This window comes from Oratosquilla oratoria, chromosome 39 (assembly GCF_046742065.1).
Source record: "Oratosquilla oratoria isolate Oo_2021 chromosome 39, ASM4674206v1, whole genome shotgun sequence".
In the NCBI taxonomy this organism is placed as follows: domain Eukaryota; kingdom Metazoa; phylum Arthropoda; class Malacostraca; order Stomatopoda; family Squillidae; genus Oratosquilla; species Oratosquilla oratoria.
In genome coordinates this window covers 15989111-16010584 of record NC_134815.1, presented here as the reverse complement: position 1 = coordinate 16010584, position 21474 = coordinate 15989111, and the positions used below count along the sequence as shown (strand labels likewise).

General features: G+C 40.3%; 1 protein-coding gene across 5 annotated transcripts in view; it reads right to left on the bottom strand.

Annotated features, from left to right (window-relative positions):
- Positions 1-21474, bottom strand: part of LOC143020303 (uncharacterized) — a 139367-nt gene that overhangs the window by 108802 nt on the left and 9091 nt on the right. Inside the window, exon 1 of one of the 5 annotated variants that reach the window (XM_076176575.1) lies at positions 8261-8290. The exons of the other annotated variants lie outside the window; for them this stretch is intronic. Within the exon in view, the coding sequence (XP_076032690.1) occupies positions 8261-8275 (15 nt within the window). The 5' untranslated portion in view covers positions 8276-8290. Of the gene's footprint in view, positions 1-8260; positions 8291-21474 lie in introns of those variants that run through there. 5 annotated transcript variants of the gene reach the window in all.

Here is a 21474-nt window from a genome sequence, read left to right as displayed (position 1 = left end):
GCCTCCCGTGGAGAATGGTTGTATATGGATGATGTTGATTGCATGAGGTGGAATGGGGGGTGAGGTAGTATGTGTGAGCAAAATTTGACGCAGCCCGGAGAGAGAGAGAGAGAGGGGGGGGGGAGTTACGCATTTTACGATCTGTTCCTAGACGCTTCATATCAATAAACTTTTCCGTTCAAATGCATCAACCTGTGAAGCACCCTCGAGAAATACAAGGACATAACGAGTGAATTTAGAAACTAGTTGACGAGAGACAGTACTCCACGAGCATGGCTCTTTTCCTCTACCATACTATTAGCTAAAATACACACAGAGGCCACCTGCGTCTGTCAGGAGCATTCTATGCCACTAGCACACCTGTGAACTAGGCATAGTTGATGACAACAAACTGGTCTGGTGGCGTGTTCTAGCTGACCCCCGAACGGTTAGATTTGTGATAACTATTTTATACAAGTCCATATAAAGTAGTCCTTTATTTTTTTTTTAATCTCACTACGGATATGCCATTTCATTCACCTGTCTATATTGATTTTTTTCCCTGGCTGGTACCGGGCCATTTCTATTCATCTCCGTAGTACACGTAGTCCAGCAGTACACGATTTATTATCTGGTTCCGTCCAACGCAAGGCGATTCTGGTTCTAATTCACTGATGGAGCCAAATCGTTGTGGTCGTGTGCGGCGAATGTGTCGCATAGAACTCTGTTCTCATGTTAAACTATTTCCTCACACAACGTGGAACCCTTGGGCGATCCAAGGGAGGCCCTTTCCAGTGCCATGACGCTCCAGAGATGAGCTAGTCCGGCACAGGGCAAATGCACCAACAAGTGTTCCTATCCTGATGAGAATTTTCGCATTACGAGGAAGGTTCCAAGCGCCCCCACCCACCCCCTTACAGATCCAGTAGTAACCCTAAAAACGTATGCGGGATAGCCCCATTATTTCACTCGCATTTAGTTAAGTTTAATACGACCATTATTGTAAATTTACCGTTTACCATAATATTGCTTTTTCCTCTTCTGTCTTGAGTTGAATAACTGTACTTGTGTAAAATCGATAGGAACATTTTTAAATCTTTGGAAGAAAATTAATGTATATATTTTTGTTGGGTCGCTATTTTTTCTCGTTTCCAGCAAGTATATGAAATGTAACTAAAAAGCAGGTGTGCTTAGTGTGAATGGGGTCCCCGAGCAATCATGAAGTAGTGAATCAGTGTTTACAATAACTATTTACCCAAGACCCTCCACTATCCTGCAAAATCCTGACTTGCATCATTCGTACATAACCCACGACTCACAAGGTAGGTAGCCTTACAAGGTAGGCAGCCTTACAATGTAGGTAGCCATTCGTAAATAGCATAAATATAAGAATTAGTGACCGTAAGCTTGTTCAAATTCTGTGGATCCGAGTTCCCAGCCTTAGACGCATCTACTACTCCCTGCTACCACAAGAGGGCGCACAGTCAGAGGAGGATGCAGACCCACCCAGGCCTAGACACGATCTACATCGATCGGTACTTCGCTACAGCCCAAAACCGACTCTGCTGAATAAAACAGCCTGACATTTGCCAAAGTGAAATGTAGGCATTGAGATTCTATATTATCCTCATCACTACACATTCACTTGTACGGTTTGACAATGTTACACATGCAAACAAACCTGAGGACTATGCTGTCCCAAATATTTCATTCTTTGTGTGATAAGGATAATTATCCACCAGTGTGCCTCCAAAAGATAGCGTCCAGGTCCCTGACCAAGGTGGGGCAGAAGTCGTGGTCGAACGGCCGTAAGCCAGCTTCCCCTGGAGGGTGGGGGTGGGGCTGGGGAGGGGTAACGAACACCATCCCTCTAACCGAGCGACGTTGGCAAACGCACGCCATCTTGGCCCAGACGCGACGCGTACAAAACTGCCGAAGGGAAAACACAACGACTCGACGTATTTCCACACCCGACGACGATGCCAATAAGGGAAACCCATATAGATGCCTAATGATTGAACACTTCAACAGACAAACATAACGAGACGTGAAGCAAGCAGACAACATACAACCTGTGGTATATTCACGGATAAGTAATATAATAATAATAAAAATAATAACTTCGCCACTTGAGAATATCTAGTTGAATTCAGACATAATTGGACGATTAATTTAATCAAACATGTGGTTATATTAAGATAAAAGACAAAACTCCGAAATCATCAACACCATAAACACTGTCTATCCACTAAAGGACGCCGTACCCTGATACTGTGCATGTTTATCAACGAATTCATAAAATCAAATATAATCTGGTTATATTTTCCCATGTGCACCATGGCAACACATTCTGAATACAGTTCTTCGCAGGTTCACTCATTTATGCTCAATTCTATTTTAGCTCGCAACAGACGATTTTTTTCAACCGAGGGTGAGGGGAGCAGAATTCCGGCTACAAACGAGTTATCATCTTAACTCATTTGTACCTGAACTGCTTTTTAAAGGTCTTACTATTATTAATACAATTTTGCTACATTCATTGGGATTAGGCATAAAATCACTGGTAGATTTTATCATTATCCCAGCAAGCCAGAGGGGTCCGACTATGTTGGAGCGCCGCTCGAAGAAGTGCCCCGTGACGATAAACCGAAACAGACTGGGCCAGACGAACTTGACTACAAAACATGTCAAAACTGAACTTTCTAATGGTAGAGAGCATTCGCCAGCCAGGGCTGTCGAAAGATTTGCGGCCTTGGGACTCCTTCACTAGAGAACTTGATGCGCGTGCGCGCGTAGCCAGAACCACAGGCGAGGGAAAACCCGTGAGCGAGAGACTTCCTTCGCCCAGCCATGACGAACGCTCGTACGAAGAACCACGCTCCGGTTAAACGTCGCCTCCGATCCAAGAAACGAACAGAACATTCACCCTTTCCCTGCGTAATGCGGACTTTGTGCGCTAGCTGCTGCATTCGGGAGACTTTGTTCGGTTGAGGGTCAGACGACACGTCACTGTGGCACTGCAGTTATATTCTCTAAATACATTCGCTCCCGACGGAGTGACTTCATAAATGATAAAAATGCCAGAAGGAAACGAACCACAGCAACTCGGTACAAAAGGATCGAAACTGGCGATTTTATTTCCCTGATGGCGTGGGGGAGGGAAAGGAGGCACAAACACAAATGAAATAGTCTCCCAGCAGCCACAATTTAAGTAAAAAATCCACACACGTACGCACGCCATGACTATTCTGCCGAGGGGCTGGTTTGACACAAAGCTTGGTCGCCCGAGCCTCGCGCTGGTTCCAAGGCTTCCTGTGATGTTTCATCCCCTGGGAACATTGGCCGGAACAAAAATCTTTGAACTGTGTACTAAACTGGGTATCTTGCCAACTGTTAACCCTATTATGTACTATGTGGCACTTTTCCATTCGTTCAGGGTGTAACACTCATCATCATCGATGGGGAGAATAAGCAAAGATTGCCTCGTTCATACGCCCACACCAAACCCCCACGGCTTCTCCGTGCAGGCACCTTTGGAGCCACCATTCCCATTTCAAACAGCTCTCGACAGAATCGATCAACATATTCTAGTCACGTGATCTGTGGGTGCCCCACGATACTCTGCATTTCCCCCAAAAGGCGCTGGGAAGACTCTTCAAATCAACAATACCCATGTTTCACAAGACCACACAAGTGATTTGAGGATCTATACCTCACTACTTTCTTGCACAGATATTGACAATGTCATATACTCTGGTTGAGCTATTTCACAATATCATGAGTCATCTCCATCCTGCACGACTTCCGACTTGTCCCACCACTGTTATGCATACTACCGAGGTATGTGAAGCTTTCAGCGTACTCGCCACATGCATGGGCAAGCTGAACTGTGTCATCCAGTAAAATCCCCAACTCCTGAACCGGTCTTGGTCTTGGAGACTAATACAGGTGCTCGCCTCCCTGTGCAGCAACTTTGGCTTCCAACGACTCCGCAAAAAGTACAGCCCTATCGATAAAGTCAAAGTCAATGACCTTTACGTTGCAAGAGAATGCTCCGTAACCAAATATCTCGAGAAACGACGCTAACATAAACCTATTTTCCACGGCAGTACGCGACCGTTACGTAAAACACAAACACTTGGTAAAACACGTGGTTCAAGACCTGGGCAATACATGTGAATATGGGAGTGCATAGTAACTATTCATCTCACACCTCTTGTTTGGGTTCCAGGAGCCTATGACTCAGAAACAGTCCCCACGAAGGAGCCAGGAAATCTTTGGCAGTGACGACTTTCAACAAGCAAGCTGGGAAGGATGACGCAAGCATAGGACATCCGCAAGGCTGACTCAGTTTCAAGACGATGACGACGACGACGTGACGTCAGCCGGGCAATACCCGTCTACCACGTGGTAAAGCTGTACAACAACTCAAACGCTCGTTACCAGCAAAATGTTTTAAACTATTTCAACTTCCTATGATACTTTCTAGTCAGGTCACCTGTGTGAATACCCTTGACAGGGTCAATCCATGAAGTGGATAAATCCAGATATACATAAAACAAACAACGAATGGACAAATAAAAAAAAAATGAATAAAAGTGTCCTTGACATAGGTGTTACTACTGTCCAAGCATAGCTTACCAACACAAAATACTGCCGATTCCCACGGGAATAAAACGAGTTAATCATTTCAAGGATTGACACAAAAACCTATGCAGCTAACACGATAATCAGTTTTTCGCACATACTGAACAATAAGGTAATGTAAAGACAAAACGACATGGGGTATCGGGATTTTGTTGTGTTTCTATTTCCGAGCATTTATTTCAAACCTTAATTGAATTATGGACATTGCATTTGGTATTCTACAGTAACTAAACAGTGAATAAACGAAAAAAAAAGGAAATATAAAATATGTAATATATATATATATATATATATATATATATATATATATATATATGTGTGTGTGTGTGTGTGTGTGTGTTAATCACACCGTATCATTAGGGGGAGGCACCTTGCAACTTCAGCACAAAAATGAACATTCATGTTATCAAATAAATAAACGAAGAAATAAAGGCAAATAAACGAAGGAATATGTGGCAAGCTTCCAACAACGGCTCTTGAGGAGGAAAATCCGAGTCCCATTCATTCTGGAAGCCACATCGACATGTAGCGACAAGTACAATGGAAACGTCAAACAGCTTTAGGACTCAAATATACAAAAATCTATACGTATCCCAACCTATTTCCACTCAACCGATCTTGCCATCCGAACTATCTAAGTCGGCCTACGATTGAGGACATCAAATGTGGGACACAAGGGACGGTGGGGGGAGGGGGGGGGGCGAGAGGAAATTCCGCAAAATGACTCGAGACGCCGCAGATCCGACAGTGTGCATGTTAACCACGGTCTTGGATTACGTGTTGGACTCATAACCGACGGATATTACCCTCCTAGATGAGAGCTCAGAGATTGTATATGGCCCGATCTATAGGTAATGTTGTGATCTTCCACACATACACAATTTGCCCACCAGAGTTGGAATGCCGGGTGGCAGTGCAGCGATGCTGAATTTTTCATCCCTGAGCGGGACTCTTAACTTGATCGCTGAATTTGCGGTCATGAACGGTACCAATGTAACAGTTGTGTTTACTTTACATTTGTCATTTACACATTGGCCTCAGTGCACCAAGCACAATATCTTATGTAATATATATATATATATATATATATATATATATATATATATATATATATATGATGAAGGTGGAAAAAGAAGTCACGGGTCTAGTTCCGAGTTCCTGAGTTTAGTCCTGATCGGTTTCACACTCTGCTTCTTCACATTCCTCTGAAGAAGCATAGAGCGAAACCGGTCAGGAATAAACTCAGGAACTCGGAAGTAGACCCGTGACTTCTTTTTCCACCTTCATCAACTTGTCACAATGTACCAACACACATATATATATATATATATATATATATATATATACATATACACATATATATATATCAAACCTTCGGGAGATCAATGGTGGAGACCTGGTTGTGGCAGGTCCTGTATGACGAAGAGCAAGAGCTGCTCATTTTCAAAAACCTTTTAAATCCCTCGCCTCCATCACAAATTCCTTGGAGAGCCGACACTGTCACTGGACTAAGCGCAAGACCTACACCAATTTCTGTTGTAAGCCTCACCTTCACACAAATGAAAATCTGACTACTGGAAACTGCTCCTCTCCTACTACTTTCAGATGGTGACAAGATCAAATACAATATAGATAACCTGAGGACCGTTGCCAGCCACTGTGGGGCTCTTGGCATGAGTATTTCACTTAAGTGAAATATGGCAACAAATATTATTACCAAACCTTCGAAAATCTTTGCCCCTACTGATGCACTGACGCTGCTTGCAGATAGTAACGCTGAAATCTGTTCTGTAAGTGTGTGTGTGTGTGTGTGTGTGTGTGTGTGTGTGTGTGTGTGTGTGTGTGTGTGTGTATGTGTGTGTGTGCGCGCGCGCGCGCGCGCAGAGGTGGGGTGTTTACTGATGTTAACATCTATGCAAAACTCGCAACGCAGGCGCATGTCCCAGCACAAGAAAAAGAGAAGCAAAAATATTCGAGGACGAAAGAGCACCCACCCAAAGTAGACCCACCAAGGTGACGAAGACGGCAAGGACAAGCTGCCGCCGCCACGCGAGGCCAAAATAAAGCGATACCACCCAAGGACAAAGGCGGGCCTTGATCCTCAACACGAGGACACTTCGCAGTGCACATATGACAAAGGGCAACACATGACGCCTCACACCAGGATGGCACGTACGACGAAGATGACGACAAAAACAAATAAAGAGAACGCCACTTGGCATACACAGGCGAATTAGGATAGTTCGATACATTGCATTTATCAAATAACACAACGTACCGAGACAAAGACTTGCTCCTGATTTTCAAGTTTCAATTAAGGAGGGGGTGCTGGTGGTAGCGGTGGTCTAACTTCTTGACAAAGAATGTCACTTCTTGCCAAATAACAAAGACAGGGACGTGCGTACGTGCGCGTGCGCGCGCGGAAGACAAACGACAACGGTCAGAGCGCATAAAGGAAGCCCAAACGAAACACATGACGTCAAACAAGAAAATGTGACGCCACTCACCAAGACGAACGTAAAAGGCTACCGGGGAGGGGCAACATGCGTATACACAAGTCGCGAGCATAATGACGTCACCGCCGAGGACAAAGACCAATGCATCCGGACAAGATAACCAGGAGCACCTGGCGCCGAGACCGCCCAGACTGAGAAGGACCGGGCGAGCGGGAGCAGGTGTCGGCCACGAGCAATGGCGTGATGACCGGGGGCGCCCCGGACGAAATCAGGAGCGAGGCAATACCACCACCCCCCCTCCCCACCTCTCAACGAAGGACGGCGGGGAGGGAAGTTGGCAAGGGTTCGGTGGGGGAAGAAGACGCGGCAATGGCCAAGTGGAAGGGTTCAGGGAACAGTGGAGAGGGTAATGGTTTGTACAGGGTGTGGGACTGGTAGGGGTTGAGGGGAAGGGCTGGTGGAGTGTTGGTGGCGAGATGAGGGTGTGGGTTCGTTGGGGAGTGAGAGGCTGGTGCGGGAGTGAGGGGCTGCTGCGGGAGTGAGGGTGCGGGCTAGTCGGGAGTGAGGATGCGGGCTGGTGCGGGAATGAAGTCGAGGGTTGGTTGGGGAGTGAGTGAGGGTTCGTGGGGGAGCAATGGTGCGAGAGAAGGGAGGGAGGGAAGAGAGGAAAGTGAGGGAAGGTGAAGAGGAAAGAGAAAGGGAGGAGAGGAAAGAGAAAGGGAGGAGAGGAAAGAGAAAGGGAGGAGTGGAAAGAGAAAGGAAGGAGAGGAAAGAGAAAGGAAGGAGAGGAAAGAATGGGAGGGAGGAAAGCGTGGGAGGGAGGAGAGGAAAGAGTGGGAGGGAGGACAGGAAAAATTGGGAGGGAGGAGAGGAATGGGAGGGAGAGGTGAGGAAAAGGAGGGAGAGAGGAAGGAGAGGAAAAGGAGGGAGAGAGGAAGGAGAGGAAAGAGAGAGGGAGGAGAGGAAAGAGAGGGAGAGGAATGAGAGTGAGGGAGGGAAGGAAAGAGAGGGGAGGAGAGGAAAGAGTGGGAAGGAGAAGGGAAGAGAGGCTACACAAATATTTACAACCCCAACATACAATGCAGCAGCCACAAGTTAACAAGATAATTCAAAATAAATTATAAAATAAAAACAAAATAACAAGAAAATAAAACTGCAACAATGAAACAAGATATTACTTGAACTTGAAACATAAGGTGTTGAAGGTCTGGGAAGGCATATGCACCATTCTACTTGTGCTGACTTGATTATGGCATGCCTTGGATGAGTTCTGTAAATTTAATATCATTTCAGATCATAGAGTAAGAAGCGTTGCCCATGAAGATTACAAACAAGACTGAATGGTGTTGGCACTATGTGTTGTCACTACTAAATCAGGGAGATTATTCCATCAGTTGGCCAAAGGCACTGAAAAACTTACAGTACTTCTAATCCAATGCCTACACTTCTTCAGCTGGAGCATAAAAAAAAAAAGATGCTGCATGTTGGAGTTCTAAGAGAGCCATGGCAATTAAGCACACATGCACGCCCACACAGTGAAAGGCGGAAAGGATCTATGGGGAAATGTATTACTTGACATGACCATAAACATACAATGACACGATGGGTAAATGAAAATACCATATAAGTAATGAAGAACTGTCAAGACTGGATTTAATATTTACAACAGGACCCGAAATTGTGGATAAAATTGAATACAAGACACCATTGGAAAGTGACCACATACTAATGGAGGTTGAACTAAAGGAAGAAATATATATGGAGAGAAATGAGAAATACAGAAAAGGAAGATTGATGTACAACAAAACTGACTTTAGGAAACTTAAGGAATTCTTTCAAAATACAAATTGGGAAAAATTCTAAATTGAAGAGACAAAAGTGGAAGAGAAATGGACGATCTTGATGGAGATCTATAACAATGGAGTGAGTAAATATGCCATGACATAAACAAGAGGTGTACATTAAATGCTGGTTCAACAGAAGATGCAGTGAGGCAAAAGATAAAGCTTGGAAAAGATGGAGAAAAAAAAAATGGAAAATGGCAAATATATATCAACCATAAAAACAAATACATAAGAGTGTGCAGAGGAAAAAAGAAAGAAAAAGAAAAAAAATCATATAAAAATGTAAAGATCAACCCAAACTATTCTATATGTGAATGGTAAACTTAAAAATAAACAGGAACTGATGAAACTATGCCACAGAAGATCTAGAAGTGGCTGAAGTCATGAACAATCACTTCAAGTCTGTTTTCATTAGAGAAAAAGTACAGCACTGGGATGAAGGAAATGAAGTGTGATCTCCCTCCATAAGGAAATAACAATAACACAAAAAGAAATAATGGATCAACTAACAAACCTTGATTTTTGGAAATAGCACAGCTTAGATGGAATTGCATATTGGATACTGAAAGAATGTAAAGAAGAACTAATGGACAAAATATACAACATAAGTTGCTCACTCAAAGAAGGAAAAATACCAAAAGACTGGAAAAATGCCAACATTGTATCAATATATAAAGGAGGAAACAAAGAACCAAATAATTACAGACCAGTCTCCCTTACAAGCACTGTTGCCAAGATCTGTGATAAAAATGATCAAGAATAGATGGGTAAAACACCTGGAAGGAATCAATATAATAAACTCAAGACAATTTGGATTCAGACAGGGAAGATCATGTGCTACAAATTCAATCTGTTTCTACTCAAGACTAACAGATATAATACAAAAAAGGGATGGATGGGCTGATTGTGCTTTCCTAGGCTTACAAAAAGCCTTCAACAAAGTACCACACAAAAAATGATTAAAATTGGAAAACATAGGAGGGATACAAGGTAACCTACTAGACTGAATTACTATACCCTGGCCCTTTCATTTTTTGTTTATTGCAGCATGCTTCAGTTTGGTCTGTTAAGTAATTACGAATGTGTAAACTCTACTATAAAAATAATCTATGTAAAGGTATGTGTACTATTAGGGAAGACAAATTATTTTCAGTATCATACGCCTATCATTTGGAATGCACCTTTTGTAGCAGACAATCTTGTAAAGGTGGGAATGACATTCTGACATATGGTGAAAGGGGCGTATGGGGCAAAAAAGGTTGAGAATCTATACAACTTTGCCAATGCAATAAAAACCTTGACTTAAGACCCTAGATCAAGAGTAGGCAACCTTTTTAAGTGTGGGTGCCAAAAGCAGCCAAATTTTTTATTCAAATTTTCTTGCATGCTAATGGAGTAAAATTATAGGCCAACATACATGTATGCCCCCCCCCCACTCTTCATATCCTATCACAAAGGTGTTTTAATTTGAGCCTTTCAGTGTAGCCAAATGAAACCCCAAGACTGTTGTTGCCACATTATTTCATCACATAAGTGGGGGACCTCTCTCTTTGTAAGTGCATTTACCTAGTTCTATTTTATGGGATGGGGAGCTATGCTCGTGGTGTCCCGTCTCCATATCTCGTTTTATCTAGACTGTTAAATTCATGTATTGTTTTTGCACACACCACATTTTCATCTAACCTGTTCCAAACGTCTATTATCCTGTGGGGAAACCTGTTCTTTTTCAGGTCTTCTATAACTGTCTGTCTTGATTTTCTTTCCATGTCCTCTTGTATCTCTACTATCGTATTTTATTTGATCCTCTCTATCAATAATTTCCATGCCTTTCACGACTATAAAAGGTATCAACTCTCCTCTCTTCTTTGCTCCAATGTCTGTAGCTCAAGTTTTGCCAGCCTCTCCTCATATGATAGTTCTGAGAGCATTGGTGTCAATTTCATAATTGCTCTTTGTATTCTTTCAAGTTTTGTTACACATTTTTTTGTACTTGCTGACCACATCGTTACTGCATACTCCAATTTTGGTCTTATCAAAGTAACTAGTAATTTCTTCAACATTTCTTTGCCCACGTATGTAAATGCCACTTTGATTGATCTTATTATAAGTTTCTCCAAAAAATATGTTTATATGTTTCTCAGGGGACTTATTATTCATAATAATGACTCCTAGGCAGCGAAAAAAAATACACCGGAGCGACAAGCGATTTCGCTCGGGAAAGTTCCAATGTCACTCTCGCAAATCCAATAGCGGGAGCAATCCCCCACAAAAAAATTGCTCCCGTGGCAAGATTCAACGTTCTTCATGCATTATCCATCATTTGGCAATCCTTGAATCCCATCACCATTGATGAAAGGATCAGAGCAAACACAACTTACCCGTGATCAATCATTGCATTATCAAGCGATATCATTAACGCAACGCATCAATCAACTTTAATTTGTTGATGTACGTTCGTATGTGTATGCGGTATAGCTGCTAGAGTTCAATGGCTTACCTAGCCTAGCTTCGTATCAACTGCATGCGCGCGTATACCAGTACATGTTGACAAGACTTTACACGACTATCATGCTACATAATGTCGCTAGTTGCGAATTGCATGGCACCTGTATGCAGGGAAGTTCATTGGTTGCATGCAGCTAGCTGCCCAATCAACGCGCTGACTACATGTACAATACACCATTGACTAAATAACAGTAACTGGATCGAATCATCAAAAATTCAAAGTGCAAGAGTTAAAGAGTGAGTAAAACTGATTAAGAGAGCTAGTGTAAACTGAACATTGAGAATGAGAAGTTGAGAACTACATGCTAATGGATTAATCAAATAATCATATAAACAGGTTTAACCTATTAGGTTGGTATAACTAGATTAATATCAAGTAATGAAAATTAGAGAGTGACCTTGTACTGCTACCATAGAAGACCTGCATAGTACTATGCAGAACAGCAGAAACTACTAATTTTATTCTACAAAACTCTGCAAGTGGATCTTATACAACTTAACAAGGAAAAAGTAATTTGCATCATATTGAAATCCATGAACTAATTTGACATGTTTGTATCAATACATTAAAATAATAACCTGTAAATTTGCATGTATCTTATTCTTCCCCCACCAATCCCACTCCCCCCAAAATTAAAGGCTGATTTGTTAAAAAAAAAAAAAAAAAAAAAAAAAAGGTATTTGAAGGAAACCGAACCTGCAAAAACATGGCTCTGGTAATTAAAAAAATGGTTCTGGTGAAATAAAAATAAATAAATAAAAAATGGCTCTGGAAAATAAAAAAAAGTATCTTTTTCCCTGCTCCTAGGTCCTTCTCTTTTTCCATTTATTAATTTCTTCCTCTCCCAATGTATATGATCCCACTATTCTTTTCTTGCTTCTTCTAAATTCCACTACAATACACTACACTTTGTTTATACATTTCTCAGGGGACATATTATTCATAATAATGACTCTTAGGTCCTTCTCTTTTTCCATTTATTAATTTCTTCCTCTCCCAATGTATATGATCCCACTATTCTTTTCTTGCTTCTTCCAAATTCCATTCCACTACACTTCTTAATGTTGAATTCCATCTCCAACTTCCTTCTCCATTCCCATACTTTATTGAGATCACTCTGCAGCAACTCGCAATCTTCTTCAGTGTTCACTTTTTTCAAAATTTTTGCATCGTCTGCGAAGAAGCTCATATAACTTTCAATTCCTTTATCCATATCATTAATATATATAGCAAACATTATTGGGGCCCAAACTATTCCTTGTGGAACTCCACTAATCACCTCATCCCAATTGGAATGTTTGTCTCTTATCACCTCTCTCATTTTCCTTTCATGCAAGAAGTCTTCCATCCACTTAGGTAGTTTGCCCTGTATTCCTCCTTATGTGGCACCTTATCTAAAGCTTTTTTCAGGTCTAGAAAGGCACAATCAGTCCATCCATCTCTTTCTTGTATTATATCTATTAGTTTTGAATAGAAACACAAAGTTTGTGACATGATCTTCCTTCTCTAAATCCAGATTGCCCCGGATTTAGTACATTTTTTCCAAATGACCCATCTAATTTTGATCACTCTTTCACAAGTTTTTGCTACCGTACTTGTAAGAGAGACTGGTCTATAATTTGTAGGGTCTTTGTTTCCCCCCTTACATATTGGTGCTATATTTGCTCTTTTCCAATCTTCTGGAACTTTTCCTTCTTTCAATGAACTGCTTATTAGACTATGTATTTTGTCCCTGCATTCTCTCAAAATCCAGTTTGCCATTTCATCTGGACTATGCAATCTGCCCATCTGTCCCTTTCTTGCATTATATCTATTACCCTGAATAAAAATGAAGTTTGTGGCACATGATCTTCCTTGTCTAAAACCAAATTGTTTTGGATTCATTATATTGTTTTCTTCCAATGTTTAGTCCATCTACTTTTGATATTTTTTTCACATATTTTAGCTATTGTGCTGGGTCTTCCTCATTTCCCCCTTTATATATTGGCAAAATATTGGGATTTTTCCGATCTTGCCACACCTTTCCTTCTTTGAGTCAACAATATAATATCTTATATATTTTGTCCATTATTTCATCTATACATTATTTCAGTATCCAATTTGCAATTCCATCGGGGCTGTGTGTGTGTGTGTGTGTGTGTGTAGTATTACAAAGGATTATAAAAGAAGAGCATGTCAACAGAAAACCTTACGGTCCATAACAGGAAAAAAATTATAACAAGCAAATAAATAAATAATGGTACAGACACTCCTCAACTTACGTTTTAGTTATGTTCCGAACGGCCGAACGTAACGTGAAAATGAACGTAAGTTGTTACTGTACGCTCCAGTAATGTATGACCGTTCATACTGTACTATACATCCATAAATTCTATTACCGTATCTTATAAAACACCCCTAAATCATTAATTATAAACATAACAATGTAAAATAATAACATTAATTTCAAATAAATTAAATTCAAGCAACATAAAGTGAGATGGTGGAGGAGAAGGAGAAGGAGGAGGAGGCAAGGCATGTTCAGTCTGTCGTTTGTGCCATGTAAACAATGGATGCAGCGTCATGTGTAAGTATTGTTTGAACGTCTAGTACTATGGAGAGCTTGCTAAACTCAAAAATTCACTCAATTTTTTTTTTTACAAATTATTTTTTACACTCAGTTCAAACGTAAAACAAATGAACATAAGTAGAGGAGCGTCTGTAAATAACAGAAAAAAGTTCATCTATACTAAATAAATCAATAATAAAAAATAAACAAATACTAGTAAATGATTGATAAATAAATAAAACAAACAGCCAGCATTACAGCATTTTGTTTGTGTTTAAATGAATCTTAAAACTTCATCTGTACTACATTGCACTGCCTCTGCACGAACTTTATTTCATTCATTTACCACAAAATTGGTGAAGTTGTCCCTATTCACTTCTAAATTAAATCTACTTCCTTACAGTTTGAGACAATTATTTTTTCTCTAATTCATATTCAATATGAAAATCTTGTCACTTTTGATATAGCCGCCCTCCTTAAAAATCTTAAGACCTGTGCCAAATCACCAGTCTACACTTTTTTAGTAAAAATATTCATATTTTCACCGATTTTTGTACGATTTATTTCTGATGTCTGGAATTAGTTTTGTGGCTCACCATTGTTCTTTCACCAATCTGTTAATGTCTTTAATGAGGTTGGGGGGCCAAATAGATACAGCATATTCTAAATGTGGAAAAATTAATGATTTACATAACTCATTAATGACAGATGAACTTTTAAAATCAAAAGATTGTGCAATCAGTCCTAGAATCTTATTTGCTTTCTCTGAGGTAGAAATACACTGCTTACATAATTTGAGATTATTACTGATAATTATGCTGAGATCCTTTTCATTACCTACTTTGTTAATGAATTTCCAAATAACATGCTCACAGTATCACATGCTGAGGTACAATGATTGATGCATCACCAAACTCATGTTACATATATGCAAACCTATACCAGAGGCTTTTCCCCCCTTACACAGGGGTAGCCAAAAACAAAAAGGCAAAGAAAACACTCCCACCTATTTCATTTCCCATATATTCCACTCCCCTTCCTATCGTGGCACCTCCTGGATGACGGGTCATCCCTGCATCCTGTCCACTGCCCTGGGTCAGAAGCAGTGTCGCTAGACACAGCACATCCACAGCAAGGCCGCTTCATAAATTTGGCAACCCCCCCTCTCCGTCCCCTCATGCAGGAAAGGAGAAGACGGGGAGAAATCCCTTCAGGCTGCGTCAATATTTTTTTCTCATACATACTTCCTCACCCCCCACCAACTCCCCCTCACGCATCACAGCCTCATCTATACGCAACCCTTCTCCATTCACCCCTATCTTCAGTCCTCTCCTGTCCTTCCTCTCTTTTGTAAAGCCCTTTTCACCCCATCCATCCATCTCATCCTAGGATGCCCCCTCATATTCACTCCTTCAACATCCGCCTTCCACACTTCTTTTACTATCTTTCTTCGCTCATTCTTTCCATGTGTCCAAACCATCCTAATACGAAATCTTTCATCAACCCTATCTCCCAACTCCCTTTCCACCCGTTCTCCTCCTCACCTCCTTATTTCTCACTCTATCTAGCCTAGTAACCCCTATCATACTTCTCAGACATTTCATCTCAAACACATTCAAACTCCTCTCTTCCTCTCTCATGTTCCATGTCTCTGCCCCGTATGAGTGCTTTCGGCACAATCACTCCTTCATATAACCTCCACTTAGCATCCATTCCCAGATGTCTATTTCTCATTACACTTTTTAATCCATCAAGGCATTTACTCGCTTCTCTCAATCTACATTCTACCTCCACCCCCACTCCTCCCTTTCCTGTCACATTCGCACCCAAGTATCTAAAACTATCCACTTCCTCCAATTTCTCACCCTTAACCCCTTCCACACACGTAGGCGTCATGGACTTAGATCTCGGTGGCAGCAGCCAATGCCAGCCGTACGACGTGTCGTAATAATACTCGCATCATAAAATATAGTCACCGCTTATATCGATCGTTCTCTCTTCACCCGTGAATTTTGATAACCATAGAAAATGCGATTACAAAAGAATTAGAAAGAATGTCATTATGGAGGGGCGACTACAATAAATATAATCAAGACGCCGATATGGCAGCCTCGCGAATACACTCGCTCCCCATGACGCCTACGTGTGCGGCACCGTATGGAAGGGGTTAATGCTCACTTCCAACCTCCTGTCACTCTCTCCCCTTGGACATCTCATCACACTTTTGCCCACATTTATCTTCAGCTTCCTTCTTTCACACACCTTCTCAAACTCTGTCACTAACTTCCTCAATCCCTACCCTGATCCTGCTACAAGTGCAGTGTAATCAGCAAACAACAGCTGGCTCACCTCCCACTTTTCTCCATTTTCTTTAATCATCTCCAACCCCTGACCCACTACCCTTGCATTCACCTCTTGCACCACCCCCATCCATGTAAAGATTGAACAGCCAGGGCGATATAACACATCCCTGACGAAGTCCCATCTTTACCTCAAACCATTCACTTGACTGATCTTAACAGCTTTCCCCCTATCCCATATATCTGCAATACCTCCCACAGTGCCTTCCTGTCTACCCTGTCATAAGCCTTTTCCAGATCCATAAAAGCCCAAAAAACATCCTTACCTTTCCCTATAGCTTTCTCACATATCTGTATTACCACAAAGATCTGATCTACACATCCCCTACCTGTCCTAGAACCACACTGTTCCTTACCAATTACTCCCTCTGATCCTCTCCTAATCCTCTCAATCAAGACCCATAAGCCTTCCCAACTACACTCAACAAGCTGATCACTCTGTAACTACTACACTCACACTTGTCCCCCTTTCCTTTGTAAAGCGGAACTATACAGGCACTCCTCCAGTCCTCCGGCACTCTACCCTCTCTTAACCCCTTCACTCCAGGCCAAAATCTCACGGGCAGCATTAGCTGCCAGACGTGCGATGTTGCGTCATAATACTCGCATTATAAAAAATAAAGGCACCGCTGTATTGCTCGTTCTCTCTTTCACCCGTGAATTCTGTTAACCATAGAAAATATGATGAAGCCAGTTTACAGTATGGGGGTCACACAGGTACAACTACAATAAATATAATCAAGACGCCGACATTGGTATCCTCGCGTACCCACTTGCTCCTCATGACGCCTACGTAGGCGTCATCATATCGAAGGGGTTAAACAAACATTAAATAACCTCACCAGCCAGTCCACCATAACTGTACCTCCTTTCTTCAGACATTCTGCATGGCATCCATCCAATTCAGGTGCCTTACCTGCTCTCTTCATCTTAACAGCTGCTTTCACTTCATCCTTCCCTAATTCTCCTCCATTTTCCTCACTCATCACTCTCATTTTCTTAGCGCTTCCCAGTACAACTACCTTTCCCTCCCTATCCTCCTTCACATTGAGCAATTCATGTTACAAAATATAAAGTCACTGCTGTATTATTCATTCTCTTTCACTGAGTAATAATAACCACAAAAAACATGATCAAGCCAGTTCACAGAATTCAGGGGTCACTTAGCTACTACAAAATAAATATAATCAAGATGCCAACACCAACATCCTATTACCCACTCGCACCTCACAACACCTACATGGGCATCATCACATGGAAGAGGTTATATCCCATTAGCCACTTTGCAGACCACTGCTGTACTTTGCAGACCACTGCTGTAGTTTATCTAAATATTCTTGAACATCTAATAGGCTTCAGTGATCATTTGCCATTCCACAGTTTTGTATCATCAGTAAATTTGGAGACAATAGATTTCAGTCCATGGTTTATATCATTTATACATATATATATATGCACAATGAATAGAAGTGGCCCAAGAATGGAACTGAGGAAAACCACTCGTAACATTTTTTTCATCTAAAAGTTGTATTTGGAACAACTCTCTGTTTATGATTGTTTCACCAGTCATTGGTCCAGCTTAATAGGCTACCACTTATTCTGTGTGAAGCTAATTTAGCAAGTAGGCTTTCGTACAGAAAGGTATCAAAAGTCCAGATATACTAAATCTATAATGTTTCTGTCATAATTTGAGATGACTGTTGTAGAATTCGTGGGTTAGTCATGCAAGAATGTTTGTCTCAATCCATGCTGGCTATCATTTATTAAAGTTGCTTTCTAAATGGTGTTCAACAGCATCTCTGGTTGCCATAATGTTCCCCAAGATCGAGGTTAAGCTCATAAGCCTGTAGTTCACTGGTTTCTTTTCGTCACGCTTTTTGAATATGGGAATAATGTTAGCTAACTTCTCTTCTCTTGGGGCATCTCCAGATATAATGGATTTTTGTTTTAAAGGGGGGGAAAAAATCTAATGAAACAACGATCTTCTTTTTCAATTCTTTCTATAAGCTTCTTGGATTCCAACTGTGTGTATTTACCTAGTTGTATTTTACAGGAAGGGGAGCTATGCTCGTGGTGTCCCATCTTCATATCTCATTTTATCTAGATGATTTTTAAATTCGTGTACCATTTTTGCACACACCACATTCTCATCTAACTTGTTCTAAACGTTTATTACTCTGTGGGGAAAGATGTTCTTTTTCAGGTCTCTTCTATAACTGTCTTTCTTGATTTTCTTTCCATGTCCTCTTGTATCTCTACTATCCCATTTTATTAGATCCTCTCTATTAATAGTTTCTATGCCTTTCAAGATTCTATAAATAGCTATCAAGTCTCCTCTCTCTTCTTTGCTCTAATGTATGTAGCTCAAGTTTAGCTAGTCTCTCTTCATATGATAGTTCTGAGAGTGTTGGTGCCAATTTCATAATTGCTCTTTGTATTCCTTCAAGTTTTGTTATACATTTTCTTATACTGGTGACCATGTCGCCACTGCATACTCCAATCTTGGTCTTATCAAAGTGACTAGTATTTTCTTCATTTCTTCGTCCAGGTATGTAAATGCCACTTTGATTGTTCTTATTAAATTAATAAGTTTCTCAAAAAAAACATTTATATGGTTCTCAGGGGACATATTATTCATAATAATGACTCCCAGGTCCTTCTCATTTTCTATTTTTTTAATTTCTTCCTCTCCCAATGTACATGATCCCACTATTATTTTTTTTGCTTCTTCCAAATTCCATCTCCCACTTCCTACACCATTCCCATACTTTATTGAGATCACTCTGCAGCAACTCACAATCTTCTTCGGTGTTCACTCTTTTCAACATTTTTGCATCATCTGCGAAGAAGCTCATACAACTCTCAATTCCTTCATCCATATCATTAATATATATAGCAAACATTATTGGGGCCAGAACTGTTCCATGTGGAACTCTACTAATCACTTCATCCCAATTAGAGTGTTTGTCTATCACTACTCTCATTTTTCTTTCATGCAAGAAGTCTTTCATCCACTTCAGCAGTTTCTTATGTGGCACCTTATCAAAAGCTTTTTTCAGGTCTAGAAATGCACAACCAGCCCATCCATCTCTTTCTTGTATTACATCTATTAGCCTTGAATAGAAACACATTAAGTTTGTGATGCATAATCGTCCTCGTCTAAATTGCCTTGGATTTAGTAGGTTGTTTTTTCCAAAAGCCTTACCCATTTAATTTTGATCATTCTTTCAAAAAATTTAGCAATTGTACTTGTAAGAGAGACTATTCTATAGTTTGTAGGGTCTTCCTTGTTGCCCCCTTTATATATTGGTACTATATTTGCTCCTTTCCAATCTTCTGGAACCTTTCCTTCTTTCAATGAACTGCTTAGTAGACTATGTATTCCTGCATTCTCTCAAAATCCATTTTGCCATTTCATCTGGTCCATGAGATTTTCTGACAGAGATTACTAAAGTATTTAATTCCTTGTTACTTCTATCATAGGGGGGCTTTCTCCTCCCACTTGATATCTCTAGGTTATATGTTCTCCCTTGTAAACACCAATTTAAAATGCTTGTTCATAATTTCTCCCATTTCGATTTCCTCTGTGTATTCAACTTTTCCTTGTCGCAGCTTCTTTAAATTGTTTGCTTTTCAGTTTGTTGTTTACAAATCTGTAAAATAGTTTTGGATGATCTTTACATTTTTCTATGATATCTTTTTCATATTTTCTCTTTTCTTCTCTGCACACTTGTACATATTCATTTATATAACTAGTACATAATTTCCATTTTTCAGGTCTGTCTTTTTTCAATTTCAATTTTATCCAAGCTTTATCCCTTTTGTCTTTTAACTCCCTACATCTTTTGTTGTATTAACAATTTACATATACCTTTTCTTGTTTTTGTTTGGAACATACTTTTCCACTCCTTATATATAAATTTTTGTCAAAATAGACCATTTCCCTTCTACTGTTGTTTCCTCCTTGTGTATCCTTTCCCAGTCTGCTTTTGGAAAGAATTCTCTTATTTTATCAAAATCTGTTTTTCCACACATCAATCTTCCCTTTCTATATTGTTCATTTTTTTCATGTATTCTTCCTCATCTAGTTCCAGTTCAACCAATATGTGGTCACTTTTACTTATTGGTGCCTTATATTCAATCTTGCCCACTATTTTATGTTCTTATGTGATTATTAGGTCCAGTCTCAATGGTTCTTCCTCATTCCTATACCTAGTATTCTCCTGTATTCATTGTGTCATTGTATGTTCTATAATCATATCAAGCAGTACATTTCCCCATAGGTCATCTCCACCCTTCACTGTCATCTCTTTCCAGCAGATTTCTTTACAATTAAAGTTACCCATTATAACTATTCTTCCTCTATCTTCCATGATCTTATTTAGTGTTATCCTTGTGTCTTCTAACATATTTTTGGATTCTCTCTCTTCCCATGAAGCCGTTTTAGGAGGCACATAATTTACTACAAACTTCCTGCTCTTCCCATCCCTGTCCTCCACTTCTATCATAATCATCTCTACTCTATTCTTTCCATGTGACATTCCTCACATGTATATCCTTAGTCAGTAACATTACTCCACCCCCTTGTTTTATCTCTCTGTTTCTAATCCAACAATTATATGCACCATGTCCTACACTGTTGGGTGGTAGTGGACCTTTCAATTTGTCTCTACAATTCCCATTATGTCTGGTTCTTTTTCCTTCAGGTAATCACTTTTAATTTTCTGCTACTTCCATCGTGTTTTCCGTTTCCTTTCCTTTTTTCTCTGCTATGAACCATTTCCCCACTTTCGTATCCACTACTCTCCAATACAATTTCTCTTTTTCTGACTGTTCTTTTCCCTTTTTCCCTTACTTCTTTTAACTGTCTTTTTAATTCTTCTATTTCTTCAGTTAAGTTGATTCTCCTTCTTAAGTTCTTCCAATTTATCTACTCTTTGGGTAACTAGTGTTAATTGGTTAAACCTAACCTCCCATGCTTCATTCATTTTTTTTAGTTTCTCCTCTAGGGGGAGGTTGTCACCTCTTTCATTAAATCCATAAAAGCAGTTATCTTCTCTTTCCATTGAGTTGCTATTATCTATATTTCTGCTTTTGACACTTCTGCTTCCTTGTTCTTCATCGTCTGTGTGTT